The following is a 17,772-nucleotide window of genomic DNA, read 5'->3' as shown; positions in this document are numbered from 1 at the left end:
TCCCAAACTAGGCTCCACCTTTTCAGACAGTGGGCAGACTAAAGGTTACCTCCGCTCGTCTAAAAATAAGTGTCTGCCTAAATCAGGTCATCATGAATCGGCCAGCAACGGGGGCAGCTGTGCTACGGAACAAGCCCCGGACCAGAGTCAGTGGGGGTGGGCTTAAATCCAGGCTCTGAAACCCTGTAGCTGGACTTCTGGCTGGTCACCTAATCTCTCTGTGTCCTTACACCTCGACCTCCAAAATACACCCTAAATCTGGCCATTTTTCTCTGTTTCCACTGCTCTAACCATAGTCCATGGCACCGTCATGCCTCCCCGAGACCACTGCAGCAGCCTCCTAGCTGACCTCCCATTCGGTCGCTCCCACTGAAGACCTCCACTACCTTTCTCCTGCAGGTAGGGTAAATCCAAGCCGATTACCGTGGCCTTCACGGCCCTAAAAGACCGTCTCTCGCCCACCGGCCTGATCTCAGTATCCCCTCACTCATGACTCTGCAGTGCCCCAGGGCTGCTTCACCCCTTGAGCATGCAGGCCTTTGAACCCGCTCTTTATTCTGCCTGCTTCACCACCCCTCAGACCTGCACAGGGCTGACCTCTACATCCAGTTCCCAGCTTGAATGCACCGCTTCAGGCAGGTCTTCTCCACCCACCCCAGCCAACACAGCTACTGTATCGCTCGATGAGGCTTCACGGCCTTTCATCAGTACCTGAAATTATCTGATTTGTTCATGGACATACTTGCTGTCTGCCCCAGAACTTGGCACATGGCCTGTTCGAAATGTACATGCTGACTGAGTCTTGCTTTCTTCATCAAAACATGGCAGTTGGACACTTAAGAGACTAGTGGTTAGGAGCACAGCTTCTGAAGCCAGCCCTCCTGGCTCGGACTCCTGGCTCTACCCCTAAAGCTGTGCGATCTGGGCAAGTTACTTCACATCTCTGTGTCCAGTTTCTGCAACTAAAACAGGGATAATACCGGCAGCCAACAGAAGGAGTGTTATGTGTTATGAAGATTAAATGAGTTAATATATGTAAAAGAATTTTTAACACAGAATCATAGAAAAAACAGAACCTGAAACGTAGTGATCGCTCAGAACAATTAGCAATTACTATGTCCTCCCTGCTCCCATGTACTTTCCTGCCTGTCTCCATAATTTGTATTCTCTGTACCGTAACTATCTGTTCTCGTGTTCATCTTCCCCATGTGACTGTAAGCACCTTGCAGATGGAGACTGTGTCTTATCCCCCTTTGTGTCCTCCATACCCAGTAGACAGCCTGGCAAAGAATAAGGGCTTCGTGAATGGATGGAGACTGGGCGGGGGAGATAGAGGAAAGAAAGAAGGAAGAGGGAAGAGAGGGGAGGAAGGAAGAAAGGAAGGCAGGAGGGAAGGAAAATCAGAGTCCAGGCCAGTGCCCTATCTTTACAAACGACTCCCTGTCTCTCTGCCTTCCCTCCAACCCCTCCCAAACCCCAGAAAAGAAGCTGAATCCAGTGACCCTCAGCTGGTCTGCACCTCACTAAGTGCTCCAGGCACGATGCTAGGACCCCCCAGAACTGGTCCCCTAGCCTCCATCTTCAGGCTGTCTACACAGCAGCACTCCTTTCCCAACCCGACGCCTTTGTTCCAGATGCTTCTGCCTCCCGAGTACCTCTCTTTACACATCTGCATCTCCAGATCTGACGGATCCTTCAAGGCCCAATCCAGTGACCCCCTTCCCAGGAACCCTTCCCTGATTTTCTGGCTAGGGGTTTCCTCCCCTCCTGAGAACCCCCTCTCTGTCCCTCTCGCATGCTAGCTCCTTGAACTGTACTTGTGTCCACAGCTCATTTGCCCTGTTAAATGTGAGCTCTTCTGGGACCAGGTCCACATCTGCTCCTGTGTCCCCATGCCCAGCCCGGGGCCTGGCATGGAGAAGCTTCAGTAGGTGTCTGTTGAACTGAAATGTGCCCGACACATTCCTGACAGAGTAAAGGGCGGTGCCTCAGCCACTGCATTTCCAGTGCGGGACCCACCTCTGACGATGCTTAGTTTGTGAGGCGAGAGGGGTGGCTTAGGGACTGCATCTTTCTTTTTTTTTGTGGCAACTCCTGTGACGCTTCTGTTCTTCAGAACATCTGTTCCCCAAATCATGACTGCCAAGTTCTTTGTGTACTTGGAATCTCCTTGGGTTACTTGTAGCTGGTGCCATTTCTCCTCATCAACCCAAATCCCGCTTCCCAGATGGACCTGAAAGGGATAAGAACACAAGCAAGCACCTGTTTAGTCGGACAGGATGGGAGCTGGAAATTTTTCTTGTCCTTTAAAAGACACTGCTGCACAACTGCAAGGGATTTGTTCCATAAACACTAATTAACTTTCTTTAAGGGAAATAATCATTTACTGAATACCTGTAACGTGCCAGGCCTTATTCTACGGCTTTATATCCACTATCTCAAAATCTTCACAGCAACCCTGGAAGGAAGGCGTTGGGACCCTATCTTCATTTCAGGTGGAAAAACCGGGTTGAGAAAGGTACAGCTGAAAGTCACTCAACTCTGAACTCGCAGAGTGGATTTATTTCATCTGGGGGGGGCCTCGTTGTCAGGATGGTTTAAAGCTTCCTAGGTAATTCCTAGGTGTGACAACCACAGCAGGTGGAGTGAGGAGGGAAACCGTCCAGGCTCTGCCACTAACGGAGTGTGTCTGTGCAAGTCCTTTCTGTCTCTGGCTTCAGTGTCCCATGAACTGAACTGGGAGAGTTGGATTTCAGCTAAATTCCTTCTGGCTGAGAACACCTATGATTTTAACAAATTAAGCACAACCACTGTGTCTCTGGTCTGATCTGACGGCACACAGAACAAAACACAATCTTATGCTCTTTGTAAGGGAAGCACTCAGAAAGTTTCAGTGCAGAGTCATTAAATGCAAAAGTCCCAGAATGATCTAGCGATGAGGTTTGAGATTTTTTTTTTTCCCCCTTCCTGGCTCTTTTAACAACTTGAAGACCATTTGCTAACATTAATCATTTAAAAAAATGAAATTTTGACTTTGACATTGCTATTTATGTTGTGTTTCTGCTGAGTCTATGGAGGGTGGAAATGGCCTCTGTGGGGATGGAGGAGAGGAAGCCACTGATGAGGTAAACTTTCTGAGGGGAATGGAAAGTCCCTGCCAAGGTCCCTGTCTTCAGAAAGACTGTAGGTCATCGACGTCGCATGGTCGGGAGGCATCTCAGGAGAGTCTAGTCTGAGAGACAGCACGCACACCCAGACTGATGGCAGACCAGCAGGACCCATGTTTGGAGATCTTTCTACCGAAGGTTGGCCTGGAAAGCAAGGTGGGCACGCACAGATGGGCAGACAGGTCAGCCAGCGACTCTAACACAGCCCACCCACCAATGTCAGCAAGTAACCAATCTACCTGCCATATCTAACTTCACTTCCTTTAGCTCAAAAGATCATTCAGACCTCTGCAGGCACGATATCAGGTAACCAGATCCACCTGGCCTTCCTGTGCTGCAAACCCTGGTGCTATAAATCTATTCATACGACTCAGGAAGATCAGTAACCCTGGAGTGAGATGCGCTGCCTGGGGCTGGCTGGGCAACATAGACCCAAGGTCAAGTCTGGCCTTTTCTCTGCAGTCTGAACTGCAGGTGGGCAGTCTGTGTGCCAGATCAGGCATACTGGGGACAAGTTCCCTGCTGCTCCCTGCTGGACCCCAAGTCACCTCCCTGGATGACTCTCTGGGGCTACCCACGCAAGCTTCCTGAGATAGGGGAAAACAAGGGGTGTGAGTTACGTTAAATGCAGAATCAGAAAGCCTTGGAGATGGAGGACAACTTCAGTTTTCCAAAGATCTCTGCTCTTTTCTAACCTGAGCCTTGCTTTCCTACAACCTTTTAATGTACTGTTATTAAAAGAGAAATGGCAGTTATCTTAGCCAATGTTCTACAAGAGACAGGGGACACTAATATTTTTTGCATACCTATAGTGAACTAGGTATTGTACTCTCAGTTTAGTTAATCCTCATAATGACCTTAAGAGATGGAAATAGGTAGAAATAATTACTCCTACTTTACAGACAGGAACAGAGATTCAAAAGGACTCGTTAGTTTTCCTAAGACATACTATCAGTACATTCTGGAATCAAATCCTATGACCCTGCAGCCCATGCTCTCCCGGCCTTCCTGCTGCCACCAGTGTCACGGTGGTGCTAATGGGGGTGGAAACAAAGCAGATCAGTATTCAGATGGCTTTCCTCTTGAGTCTTCCTCTGTACCTGCCCGGCCACTGCCCTGGCCAGCGCCCACTGCAGTTCACACTGCAGTCAGGGAACCTGGAGAAAAGCCACGGGCTGGCCTTCCTGCCTCCAGTCCCTGCCCGCTCCAACCCACGCTGTAAACACTGCCAGATTCATTCCCTAAAACATAGCTTTCCTTCTTTGACTAGATGACTTCCGCAGTCTTTCAACTCTGTGTTTTTATGTTAACCCTCTGGAATCTTGAATGGCTCCCAGTTTCCTGTCACCTCAAATCCAACCTCCTCAGGCGGCATTAAAGGTCCTCTAGAATCCTGTTTCCATTCAACCTGCTAATCGTACTATGTCCATCACTCAGTGATGTCCCGAAGCTCACTCATTTCCTCCTACTTCCAGTGTGTGGTAGGTAACAGAAAGAGGATGGGCTCTAGAGTCTCCAGCCCTGTGTGAATCCTGGCCCTTCCACCGAATAGCTGGGTGTCTTGGGCTAGTCACTTTACCTCTCTGAACCTTACTTTTCTCAGCTATACCACAGGCAGATCACCACCTAATTCGTAGAGCTGTTTTGAGGATTCAGTGAGATAACATGAGTCAAACGTCAGGAGGACAGCACACAACCAGAAACTGTTACTTCCTTTGCCTTCTTTCCCCCATCCACGTCTCTGCTCATGCCTCTCCCCCACCCAGGGATGAGTGCCTTCCCTTATGCCTTCTTAAGCCTGCTAGTCTTTCAAGCCCCGGTCCCCAGTGCAGGAAAACCTCCTTCACTTCTCCAGGGCTAAGCTCTATCCCTTCTGAATTTCTAGCCTACTGAGAGGCTTCACTACCTGATTCAGCCCCACGTCTCTGTGGGGAGAGGTCGAGGCTTTGCCTCCTTTGCCTCCTACAAAGCGATCAGCGCTAGTCTGAACACAAGGCAGTAAGAAACTGATGCACGTATTTAATATGTCTTAGTGTCACTGGCTTTCAGTTCTGAGGAGCTGCTGTTCCTTGGAGAAGAAAATATTTTCTGACATGCATTCGAATACAAGGCCAATTTTATAGCACAGAAAGAAGTGGCCCTGGATAAGACCAATCACAGGTATAGGTTGGGGCATTTGGGACAAGGGCTCCTGAGGTCAACAAAGCTCCGTGTCATGCCCCATTTTCAGGGGTGCAGAACAGACTGGAAAGAGCACTGACCTGGAAGCCAGGTGATCCGGCTTCTAGTTCCTGCCTGCCTGCCTCTGATCTGTTGTATAACTATAGACGAGCCCCTTCTCTGGATGTATTTCCCCATCTATCCCATGTATAAATTAGACTATTTAAACTTTAATGGTCTTTGCAGCTTTATGATTCAACGAGTTTTTGAAATAAAATATCTTAAGACAAAGAAAAGCAATGCACTTTAGCAAAATCAGAAAGTAGCTTTCATGGCAAGCCCTATTCACATAAAGCCCCATGTGACCAAAATGTTAGCCTTATGCTTTCAAGGGAGGTTATTAAAAGTATGGCAACTGGTGGGATGGGACTTGATCAAAAAAATATCTTTGTGAAATGTTATTTAGGACAAAACCAGTTTCCTGCTAGGAAATGGATCCCCTCCCCATGCTCTAGGCAGCACAGAGATTAAGGCAGAAAGAAGGAAGGGTCAGAAATGACTGCAGAGCCAAGAACAATGATGGCTGCTTCTGGGATGTGGGGACTGCTGTTCTAGGAAGCTGCCATCCATTTCCAGTAAGTCTGCTTCCTTCCTCTCCCTTAATACATTTCTCTGATTGCAAATTAGCTGCAAACAGAAGGCAGGTTAGTTTGATAGCAAAGTGCTGGCAATAATCGACGAAAAAGGAAAGTTGGCACTTTAAAGATTTGTTGAGCAACTCGAGAGTGAAAAAATTAAATGAACTTTGAGAGACCCATTTTCCTGGAGGAAAAATGATCCTTTGCAAAAGAGACCCTCATAATGCTCAGAAACTGTCCATCGGTCTTCAAAACAAGAGAGAAAAAGATTTCTCTTAGAAGCTACTTTAAGAAAAAGTCTATAGTCATTCCACAACGTGATCATGACTAAAAAGAAGTCAACAAAGACAGAATAGTCTTTTCTTTATCTTCAGTTGGGAAAGGTTCACCAAACTTAGACACACAGTTTGAGTCACTGTTAATGACTATGGAGAGCATTCATCTGATCCCACCTGGCACAGACAGAGACGCTGAGGCCCAGAGAAGGGAAACCCCACTCAGAGTCACACAGGTAGGACAAAGATAGAGCTAAGCTTAAACTCAGGCTCCAGGCTGCCTATTTCCACTCTGTCATGCCACCTCTAACCTGCAAAGCAGACTCTTTTTTTTTTTTTTTTTTTGCGGTACGCAGGCCTCTCACTGTTGTGGCCTCTCCCGTTGCGGAGCACAGGCTCCGGACGCGCAGGCTCAGCGGCCATGGCTCACGCGCCCAGCCGCTCCGCGGCATGTGGGATCTTCCTGGACCGGGGCACGAACCCGTGTCCCCTAGCATTGGCAGGTGGACTCTCAACCACTGCGCCACCAGGGAAGCCCTACAAGGCAGACTCTTAAAGCTTGCTGGCTGCAGCAAGGCAAGGCAGAAATGGGCCTATGGTTTGGCCCTCTGGGGGGAGGAAGTGCTCCACGGAGATGAGGGCAGCATCTCCAAGAGAGCCTGAAAGACTAACAAGTTTCATTTCCTTAGCTTTGGCTATTTGCTTTGGCTCAGTCTGGCCAGCTGCAGGGATGTATCTGGACAAACCCAAATAAAACAACCTTTTCTTTCTCATCAACCCACTGGGGAACAATACTGGGTAAACAGAGACCTTTTGAAGCATAAGGCAAGAAAAACAGACTGACACAGATGAGTCTCTGGGGAGAAGGAGAGGTGAGGTCTGCAATGTATGCCGTGGTAGCAGAGAATATTACAGTAAAACTGCATCTGACCAGTGCCTAGACAAAGGGATCCAATATATTTCCTCCAAGACGAATTCATTTGGATGTTGGAAGAATATTAGAAGTCTTCTCCCTGCCCTGCTACTATATCACCATGTGACTTTAAGACTTCCAAAGGCTATTCCATTACTTTTCACCCCTGTACTAATATAACTACTAACATTGCTTAAGTTTTCTTTCATAACATTTTTTCAAGAGTCTTACAAAAAAATGTGAGGAGTTATATGTGGTCCTAGGACTGTGGGCTAACCACGCTGAATGTACAACTTGAAAGCAGCCTAGGGGTAAGAAGCATGTCCCATTCACCTCTGTATCCCTGGCATTTTATTTATTTATTTATTTTTTAAAGATTTTTTTTTTTTTTTTGATGTGGACAATTTTCAAAGTCTTTACTGAATTTGTTACAATACTGCTTCTGTTTTATGTTTTGGTTCTTTGGCCACGAGCATGTGGGATCTTAGCTCCCCAACCAGGGATTGAACCCGCACCCACTGGAAGGTGAAGTCTTAACCACTGAACTGCCAGGGAAGTCCCATGTATCCCTGCCATTTAGGGCGGGGCTTAGAACACATAGGTACTTGGTAAACGGTGAATGGATAAATATTGAGTCGTATCCATATCTGTAAATCAGATGTTTCTAGATCACCTTATAAATTTTATGCATCTGGTTTCATTGCATTATCATTTTAAAATACATTCTCACTAATAAGCTATTTTTAAATGTCAGTTTAGTTTTACAGTTGCTTTGGCCCAATGTTTACCAAAAAAAAAAGAAAAAAAGGAAAAGGAAGAGAGAAAGAAAAAGTCCTAGTAAAGCTCCACGAGTTATAACACATGGATTCTGGAAGCAGTCACTCAGGGCTAGGCCAGGAGGCCAACTGGCCAGGCTGTGTCTCGGGAAGCTCCCACCATACTCTCCATCTTCACACTGACTAACCAACACTTGCAGGGAATGGATAGTGAGCTTGAAACACTACCTTGCCATTGTCTAGGATATACTTGTCCATGACAGGTGCAGGAGCGGGGTAATAGGACGACGTATTTGCTTCCTCACTGAAAGTGCTCCGTAACTCCGGCTCGGGCTCGAGACATTCTGACTTTACTTTTTCCAAGTCAATGGCGGGACCTAGGCAGTTAAGAAAAGAGATCTGTCTAGAACTCCAAGGAAAAGAAAAGGCAAATATTTTAACTAGGCATCTATCAGCACATAGCGGCACACAAAAAATATGTTGGCTTATTTTTGTCCATTGGACTACACTTAAACCCAAGCTTGAAAATAATATGAGGTATGAATGTCACGGGAAAAGGTAGAAAACTGGAAGACAAGAATGGACGAGAAGCTAATTAAGCATGAATGAGAAGCAGTCTTCTAGGGTGTCACTGTCTGAATGAAAACACAGGGGACTCGACTTCCTGCAGAGGAAAGAGGTCCTGTTAAGACTGGGGTGGAGACCGGGTGGCAATGACTCCAGTATGCAAATTGTGTATTTGCCAAAACCCCATCTCTGCAGCCTATGCGAAGTAGGCCACAGCAGAAGATAGGAAAGCGGTGGGGGGCGGGGAGAAATGCAAAGGCCTCCCCCTCCCACCAAGACCTAGTATCTAGGCAGGAGCATTTCAACCAAGAAATTAAAATACAATACAGATTAAGCCCCTGATTGCCTGAACCAGCAGCTACCCTGATTTTTATTTTAATGCAATGAACACAAATTATGCATGGTTTAAACTGTGAAAGGCAGCTAGATAAATGGTGGTGGTTTTTCTAAGGGGGATATTTTCTTCTCCATTAGCTTTTAAAAATGATGGACTATTTTTCAAATCGCCTATTGTGTCTTGATTACCAAAGGGCAGAGAAACAGGATGAAAATGAGTAAATAAGGCCAAATGACTAGATTAACTTTTGCAGGAGAGCAACTCCAAAGGCCAACGGAGAGTTTAGCATCCTGGAAATTCTCCCTATGCAAATACTTCAGGGTTTAATGGGAGCAGAAGTTCAGCTACTGCCAAAGCCGGTCCCCAGGGCTGTGCATATAACTTAAGTAACCAATGGGTTTCAGGGTCCAACCTTCCCTTATCCCTACCATACGGGCCACTTGGGACAGAGCTCTTTGTGTACTAAAGCCCTCACCAACAATCTGGCTGTAATTCTATGTTCAATTGCCACGCCCTTGCTTTGGCTGGTGGTCGGGAAGGTATTGGTGATTTTGTTACAAAAATTCCTCATGACAGGGCTTCCCAGAACAAGAATATCATTCCTGAGTTGCTGGCCGCTGCCACCTGCAAGACAGATCTCTGCAGTCTCCAATATTTAAGTTTGAACACACAAAGCTGAATGCAGCATGGCTGGGGAGTAGCACAGCGTTGACAAAAAAGGAGGGCTCATCTTGGGAGACCATCTCCCCATTCTGCGTGACCTACTCAAGAGCTGGGCCTAAGGTTTATTCTTCTTTGTCCCCAGCACCTGGAATGAGGAGGTGCTCTCTGAATGTTTGTTAAATGAATAAAAGAATGACAAGAACGAATGAATAATTCTAAAGTTTCAGAAGCAGATGCCAAACTTTATCTTCTCTCTGTGTGAGATCTCAGTTGCATTTCTGAGATATAAGCAAACTCAAGTGGAGCATTTGATCTTTTCTTAGATCAGGGAAGAAGTAATTACTTCAGTTTCCCCAAAAGGGCCTGGCCAAGTTGGCATCTGAGGTCTCTTCCTGCTCTGACATTCAGCAACACAGAAAAAGGAATGGGCTGAGAGGGGGTGGTCCATGCAGCCACTGGAGCACAGGTAATCTGTGGCAAGATAGCCTCCCTCCTCTGGAGCCTCCTTTTCCTTCTATGAGGGGAAGGTGTTGGAGAAGAGATTGAATCCATCTCAGCTCTGACTCTGTCTAGTTCTCTCCCATCCATCTCCACAACGGCTGCTAAAGAGATCTACTCACGACTAGGTCCTTCCTGGCTTAGGCTCCCATTCCCCTCAAGATTAAGTTGCACACCATAGATAGCCTCCTGAAGGCCCAGAATAACCAGCTTCCTCTCTACCTCTGACACTCAATTCCTGCTCTCCCCTGACACTGCTCACGTCCCCCAGATGCTGTGTTGTCCCAAGCCTCTGAGCCTTTGGATGTGCTATTGTTTTGGCCTTGAACGCCCCCTCATCTGCCTGCCAAGCCCCTGGTCAGACTGCAGAACAGAGCTTAGATGTCTCCTTCGTGAGGCCTTTCTCTGATCACTACCAAGTAGGGGGTCTCTAAATTGTAAATACTTCCAGCAAGTTGTACTTGCAATCATCGACCAATCTGTTGTCCACATCAAACTGTGAAGCTCTTCAAGGGCAAAGTTTTACTCTCTTTGCAATCCTGGCACCTAGGGCTAGGCCTGGCACGTTGCAAGCTCTCAGTAAATTCTTCATAACATGAGAGGGGAGAGAAAGTTGTGGGCAAGAAAGAGGCTTCAGTGGGCTGGAGGAGAGATCCTGAAATAAAGCCCTGCTGCTGAGTGGAGGTGCTTGGGGGCGGTGGTCGGGGTGGGTAGGAGGGAAGCTGTTGCCAAGTATCTGAAACCTGTTTGCAGCCGTGCAAGTAGAAGCTAGGGCTGTGAAATAGAAATTGGAAACATCTAGCCAAGGGAACGGACAGTTCAGATGGCTACAGGGGGACAAGTGAGGGACATCAGAAAGAGCAAGGGCTGAGAGCAAAAGGTCACCTCTCTGGCTCCACCCTCCGCTGGTCCCCTCTTCCGAGACTCCGTTCCCAAGTGGCCTAACCAGGTCCTTTGGACGCTCCCCTCCCCCATGATAATCAGATGCACTCATTTGTTTCTATGCCTGCCCCTCATTAGACCACCGTGAGGCCTGAGGGCAGGCAGAGACTGCGTCCTTTTACGTCAGAGACCAGGGCTCCACACAATGCCTGGTTCCAATTCAATCCCTGACAGGCAATTTTACACATCAGTAATTACTTAACCCTTCTGACTCTGTTGCCTCACCTGAAAGGAGGGATGACAACAGCGACTTGGCCAGACTGAAGATTAAACGAGTTACATATGAAATGATTAATCCAGACTCTGGCACGAAGCAGGTGCTCAGTAAACAGTGGCTCTCCCCCACTGCCCCTCCCCCACACGAGGGTCATATTGGGTGCTCAGTTAGTCACTGCTAGTCCCTGGGAGCCAGGGCACTGCTGGTCTTCTTTTGCCCCAAGTGCCTAGCACAGGCCCAGCCCAGAGCAGGTGCCTGCACTCCACAGCACACCCATGCTATGCTCCCCTGTGCTGGCCTCCTCAGGGACCAACAGAGTTTTGTCAAATACTGAGGCTATCATACTGGGATCTTCTGGCTCTCAAGGAACACTATTTCCTAATGTACCCGATCAGCACTGTTTAAAATACCTGGTGGCTGCCAGGGATTTTTTTTTTTTTAACAACTTTATTGGAGTATAATTGCTTTACAATGGTGTGTTAGTTTCTGCTGTATAACAAAGTGAATCAGCTATACGTATACATATACCCCCATATCCCCTCCCTCTCGTGTCTCCCTCCCCCCCTCCCTATCCCACCCCTCTGCACAGCTCTCCTCAACTGCCTCCTCTGGCATTGTATACAGAAGGTACCTGGTGCCTCAGATGGTGCCTCAGCAAGGAGGAGAGACCAACCAAAGGCTCATCTTGGAAGGGGTGTGTCAGGAGACCTGGGTGTGGATCCAAGTTGCGTGACCTGAGACACGCCACCTCACCTCTCTGAGCCTCAGCTTTCCTACCTGTAAAATGGGGACTTGCCAACAGCCACCTGATAATGCCTCTGGAGAGACTCTGGCACTGAGGCAGGCATAGAACAGAGGCTCCGACACAGGCTCAGGCTCAGAAAATGGCAGATGAATGAAGGAATGAGTCAGTCAGTAAAGCAGGGTGTTCAGTATTACAGAATCAGAGAGAAAAGGAACAAAAAGCATGTGGTTTCTTTGGGGAGAGGAGGGAGGGCCTCTAGTGCTTTTAATTTAAAAAGGAGAAAAAACACTTCATTGCAAATTTTAGTAGGCTCCACTATGATGTTGGCAATTTACATCTCATTACAACAAACGCTTCAGATTGCTGTTTTGCTTTTAAAAATTTCTGAGGCATTGTTCTCCTTGAAACATACGTGACCAAATTAGCCACAATAATAAGCACTGGCGCTAAGAGACGGCATTGCACGATCTGGGGCAGATATTTTAAGTAACAAAGGAACTTTTTTCACTTGTGGGAAGAGTAGGAATCAAAAAAAAAAAAGCCTTTTGATCCACTTCAGGTTTATTTTGGAGAAAATATACCTTCCATGAAGAGAAACCTCTCAGCTGGGTAAAGAAAGCTTTTGAAAGAGTATAAAAGATAGTGCTTGTCTTTTCATTCAGTCATTCATGAGCCCATTCATCACACAATCCCTGACTGCAGACCAAGATGGAGCCCTGGAAGAGGCACTGGGGACCCAGAGACAAATACAGCACGTCCCAATTCTGGACAAGTTGAGAATGTAACACGTAAAACTCTTATTACACAGCATACAAATTGCTGTGAGTTGATGGACAAATGCTGGGTTTAGTGCTAGAAAACTTGGTGTAAATCCTGGTTCTATTATTTCCTTTACTTTTTTAAGCCCCAGAGGCCTCTCCCACGAAATAGGAATCGCGGCACACAGTAAGGGGCTTGGTAAACGTTTGCTGGCACAACAGATAAATAAAATTATACCATTCTCTGTTCTTGTCTACCTTCAGCTGGACTAACACTATTCTTCCTGAAAGCCTGTCTAAAAAGTTAACGCTTATGTTACTTCCAGGAGGCTTAAAAATCACCTATACCTTCAAAATATATGTTTGGACACTAAATACCATTTCTGATTTCGGCTGAAACAAAAGAGGCTAATAATATTAGTTTTTTTCAGAAAAAGTACTGAAGCCTTCCATTCATTTCTGCAAGTAAATAGGAAGTTTCTCTGCTATAGGTATAACTCTAGTTTCTTCCTAAATGCAAAATGAATCAGGTCAAAATACGTAAAGCAGCCCCGCCATAGCGCAGAGGCACACTGGGTTGGCAAAAAAACGATGGTTACACTTGTTGAAAGGACCTGAGCACGGGAACAGCTAGTAGCAATGAAGGAGGTAGTTACACGAAGGCCTTGGAAAGAGACAGCGGCAGGTGGATCCCCCTCTGTGGGCCCCAGCATCCCCTCTCAAAAGGCACCGGCCACTCTCACCTGCTGCCATAGCTACGCATCTGTTTCTTAGCCCCGTTGTGCTTCCAGTGAGGGCTGGGACAAATGTGGTCTCATTCCTTCAGTGAGAATCTGCTAGGCACCTACTAAGTGCCAGGCCTGGGTTAGGCGGGTTTGAGTGATGTGCAGTCCAGCAGTGGAAAGAGACAGGCAACAGATCATTACCATCCTGACAAGGGTAAGGATAAAGACAGGAACAGAAGCAAAGGACAGGGTGCTACACCTTGAGGAGACTAGGAAGGCTTCAGCAGGACGGTCACCAGCTTCTGTGCTGGGGCCTGGAACGGGTTGGGAGGGCTGGGGTGGGGTAGTTATCTTCATATGGTGAAGGCAAGCGGCACATAATGGAGGCTCACTGACCGACCAGGAAGTGGGCAGCATGATGATCTGCACAGGTTTGGGGAGGGAGAGGTCCCCACTGGCTCCGGGATCATGGAAGGCTTTAGGGAAGACGTGAGCTCCGACTGGAGCCTGATGGGTGATAAGGTCTAGGGAAGGTGGAGGGCTGGTCAGGCAGGGGGATGGCATCCCCATCAGCAACAGCTCCTTGGGTCCTTCCCCCATCCCTCCCCATTTTCTGAGGGCCCTTTGTGCGTGAAGGCTGGGGTAGGCTTTGCTGGACAAAGGCAGGAGAGGCTGTTCTAGCCTGAGGTACTGGGTCGGACAAAACCCCTGCAGCTCATGTGGGTGCCCTCACAGTGGGGCTGGTCCCTCGGGGAGTCAGAACCACAGAGCGGAGCTGGAATGGACCTAGAGAGCCCCCTCTCCATGGGGTAGAAGACCAGGAAAACTGGGGTGGCAGGACCTGGCCCAAATCCCCAGTCGTGGGGGTCAAGGTATTTTCCCCACTGTGAGGAACTGTAGATGCCCATTTCAAAGGACATATTTGCTTCTCCCTGAAAAGGAAAGGTGACCAACACTGGCTGAACATCTTCTTTGTTAGTACCTTCCATTGAAATACCTATTATTTAAACCTTTTAATCTTGACACGCCAGTGTCAAGTTACTATTTGTTTACCATCTCTGAGGACAGCTACCGTCCTAGTCAAGGCTATATCCCCAGCACCCAGCACGATGTCCCTGGCCAACAGCGAACACTCATTAAACATGTGTTGAATGAAACAGGTTAATCCTCATGGCAGTCTCGCAAAATCTATCTTATTATCTTTGTAGAGGCTCAGAGAGGTAAAGTAACTTGCTGAAAGTCAAACAATTCAGGGTTGTTAGACTCCCAAAGACTTGCTCTTTCCCTACACCTCTTCGGCTGACTGCAGTTTTCGGACTGCACGGGCTTCTCACGTAATGCCCACTCTGTGGGACACCCTCAGCTCATCTCTGACCTTCTCTCACCTTCCTAGGGTGTCTGTGAAGATCCACAATCGTGCAGGGGGGCAGCTGGGAGGAGAGGGTATCACCAGGACTCATCTCACCTCTAGGAGCTCTGAGCCTACCCCCTGCCAGCTGGTGGCCAAAGCTGGGCTGGTTCTTCATCTATGGTTCTTCCACCTTCCTCCCCGCCCAACTGTCTGGACCCAGGAAGCATCCAAATGGCAAGGATACGCGGAACATCACGGGCCTGCCCTGCCAGACAGGCACTGTGTGCATATGACATGGCCTTTGGTTCTGGACCAGAACTGGCTGGGTGGGAAGACTGAGGGGTTGTGGTGGGAATAAGTGGGGCAGGCGGCGTAAGGGCCGCCCTCAGAAGCCTGCAGGGCTGCCACGGGCACAGTGAGCACCTGCGGGCAGGAGTTACGGGGGTGGGGGGGGCAGAGTTTCACCACACGGCTGACATCTCCCAAGCAAGTCAATCCATGGCTTTGGCTTTGCTGGCTCTTGCCTTCAGGCCATGAGCCCTTCAAGAGCAGGAACGATTTGATCTGCTTGGTTCAGAGGAAGAGGGTGACTCCGAGGTTGAGGGACTGCACCCCAGGCCACTCCAGTGGGGAGGAGCCCTTGTGCGCCACGGGGCAGTTTCCAGGTGCTCTCACCCGCTTCTACAGCCTTGTCTGTCCCTCCTGCCTACTTCTCCTCTGCGCAGTCCAGTCAGAAACCACTTGTGGTTCCTGAATGAGCCAGCCTCTCTCATAACTCCATCAGGCTCTCCTGTCATCTGGACACGTTCACTTCCGCTCTCTGAGCCCGCATCCTCATGTGATGATCCTATCTACTGCTGAGGTTGTTTTCTGTGTGGAAAGCACCTAACGGCAGGCTCAAAGCAGGCGTTCAGAGGGGTCAGCCACTGCCCTTAATAAGGGCATCTCTCCCCATCTCTTCCCCATCTCTCCCACCTCCACCTGCTCTGACTGGCAAAGCTAGTGGAAAACAAGCCTGCCACACAGCCACACCGAAGCCCACAACCAGCAAGGCAAAGCCCTGTTTCAAGTGGGAAGCACAGTCCTGTTCTGGCAATGAAGAGAAGCCCAGTGACTCCTGCATGTGCCGGCTCCCTGAGCAGGAACAAAGGGACAGCCTGGAGTTGTCCCTCAGCCCCCTCCCCATTGCCCCAGAGAAATGAACGCTAGGGAAAAAGAGGAAGGAGGGTCCTGGACTGTCCTGCCACTCTGAAATCAGCTCTTAGAACAATCTAGGATGAACTGTGGCTAATGTGTTGATTCAGTCAAGAGTGCAGAAAGTCCTTCAAAGTGGGAGATGGCCAATACCTTTAAGAGAAACAATTCCAGTTCTCACTGCTAGACCTTTTCCTGCCACCCGGGGTTAGGAGGCCCTGGGCATAGCGGTTTGGGCCCCACTCCATCAGTAAGTGAGGCAGTGGTAGGCTGTGGACCTCCTGGGTCACGGGGATACCACTCATCCTCTTAGCCCTCTCTCAAAGCCCAACTTTTGTGAGCACTCCTGTGTATTGGTGAGAGTGAACTGAAGGCTGGAGGAGGTGGAAAAGAGCTCTGAGTGGAACAGGCCCCAGGAGGAGAGCCGTGACAAAGAGAAAATTGAGCCATAAACAGTGATGTCTGAAGAATCAAGCGGGTCAAAAGGAGTGCTTGAGGACTGGAGATAGGAAGACTGGAATTCTGCCCAGGAAAAGAGGGAGAGTTCAATAAACCACAGACCAGTGAGCTTGAAATCAAGTCCAGGCGTACCTATAAAATAGATGATTCAAATATGATTTCTGAGGACTTACAAGGGAAAGTAGCAATCTCCAGGAGACAGGAGGGGTTGACCAAAGATTAAGATATGCCAAGACAACCACATCTGTGCTCTGCTGTAGGACAGGGATTGCCTATGGCGTGCCAAGCATCATATACACATTATCTCATGCGAATCCTCAAATGATCCTACATCATTAATGCTGGACCCACTGAGCACTTACTATGTGCCAGCCCCTGGGCGGAAGTCTTTTCATGCATTTGCTCATTTAATTCTCTTAAGAATCATAAAGGTTGGTACTGGCATTGACCTTGCTTTTTGGATGAGGAAACTACGGCCCAGGAAGTTTTAAGTAACTTGCCCAAGGTAACAAAATCAGACTACGGAAAAGCCAGGGTTCAAAACTCCAGTATTTCTGGCCTCAGGGCCCATGCAGGCTCTTAGTCACTGACCATGCTCTCCGGGCCTGTATGTGGTAGGCATTAAGATATTCATTTTACAGAGGATAAAACAGAGGCTGAGAAGGGTTAAATCATTTTGCTTGAAGCTGCGCAGTTAAAGAATTAGAGCCAAGATTCAAATCCAACTAATACCTGCTGCTAAAGCCCGCGGTGCCTCCAGCACAGGGGAGCCGGCAGGAGGCACTGGCTGGCGTCAGCTGCCTTTTCAAAGGCACTGTCAGAGACCCGTGCTCAGAGTCCAGCTCAGGCCACGCAGGATTTTCAAGATCAAAGCTGGTATTTTAACGGACCTTGGACGGAGCACAAGGCACGAGCCCAGAGGGGAACAGAGGTGATAGAAACCCAGCTCTAAAGAGGCAGGACAGATTTGCGGGCCACAGCGGCTTTCTCCTTCAAAAGTTTCAACTAGCTTGTGATCTGGCCGACGGGGGCATACATTATCTCTTCTTTTTGCCTTCTCCTCTCTCAGATGGAGATAATAATCCTTACCTGGCCTTGCAATAAGGCTATCGGAATAGTCCAATGAGATAAAAATGTCAAGGTCTTTGAAGCCTGTGAAGTGTCTTGTACATGTGAATTACTGATATTCTCCTTCTTATCTAGGCCTCTTCTGGTCAGAGCTCATCATCTCCACCTACATTCCCTACAAAGCGCACACAGAATCCAAAGCCATCAGATGCCTCCCCCTGCAGCTACAGCATTTGCTCTGTTCTGTCCGGTGTACAGGGCTGTGCCCCGCTTCGGGCTGTGTGTGCAACTTGAAGGCAGGGATTCCGTCTCCTCCTCT

The 17,772-nt window shown here is 48.3% G+C and overlaps 2 protein-coding genes across 4 annotated transcripts in view; both read right to left on the bottom strand.

The window, feature by feature from the left end:
• The window catches only part of AGBL4 (AGBL carboxypeptidase 4), a 590,265-nt gene that overhangs the window by 215,979 nt on the left and 356,514 nt on the right, over positions 1-17,772 (bottom strand). The window lies entirely within an intron of this gene.
• Positions 1-17,772, bottom strand: part of BEND5 (BEN domain containing 5) — a 47,757-nt gene that overhangs the window by 6,977 nt on the left and 23,008 nt on the right. For all 3 annotated transcript variants that reach the window (XR_002644821.3, XM_022575644.3, XM_089923049.1), the window contains 2 exons: positions 8,158-8,306; positions 2,020-2,233 (listed from right to left, as the gene is read on the bottom strand). Coding sequence is in view for 2 of the 3 variants with exons in the window: in XM_022575644.3 (XP_022431352.1) it covers positions 2,020-2,233; positions 8,158-8,306 (363 nt within the window). In the remaining variant the exon portion in view is untranslated. The remainder of the gene's footprint in view (positions 1-2,019; positions 2,234-8,157; positions 8,307-17,772) is intronic.

This window comes from Delphinapterus leucas, chromosome 1 (genome assembly GCF_059928025.1).
Source record: "Delphinapterus leucas isolate spDelLeu-1000000601 "Yukka" chromosome 1, BTC_Dleu_Yukka2, whole genome shotgun sequence".
Lineage (NCBI taxonomy): Eukaryota > Metazoa > Chordata > Mammalia > Artiodactyla > Monodontidae > Delphinapterus > Delphinapterus leucas.
Note: the sequence above shows the minus strand (reverse complement) of the source record. Positions and strands in the feature narration are given on the sequence as shown.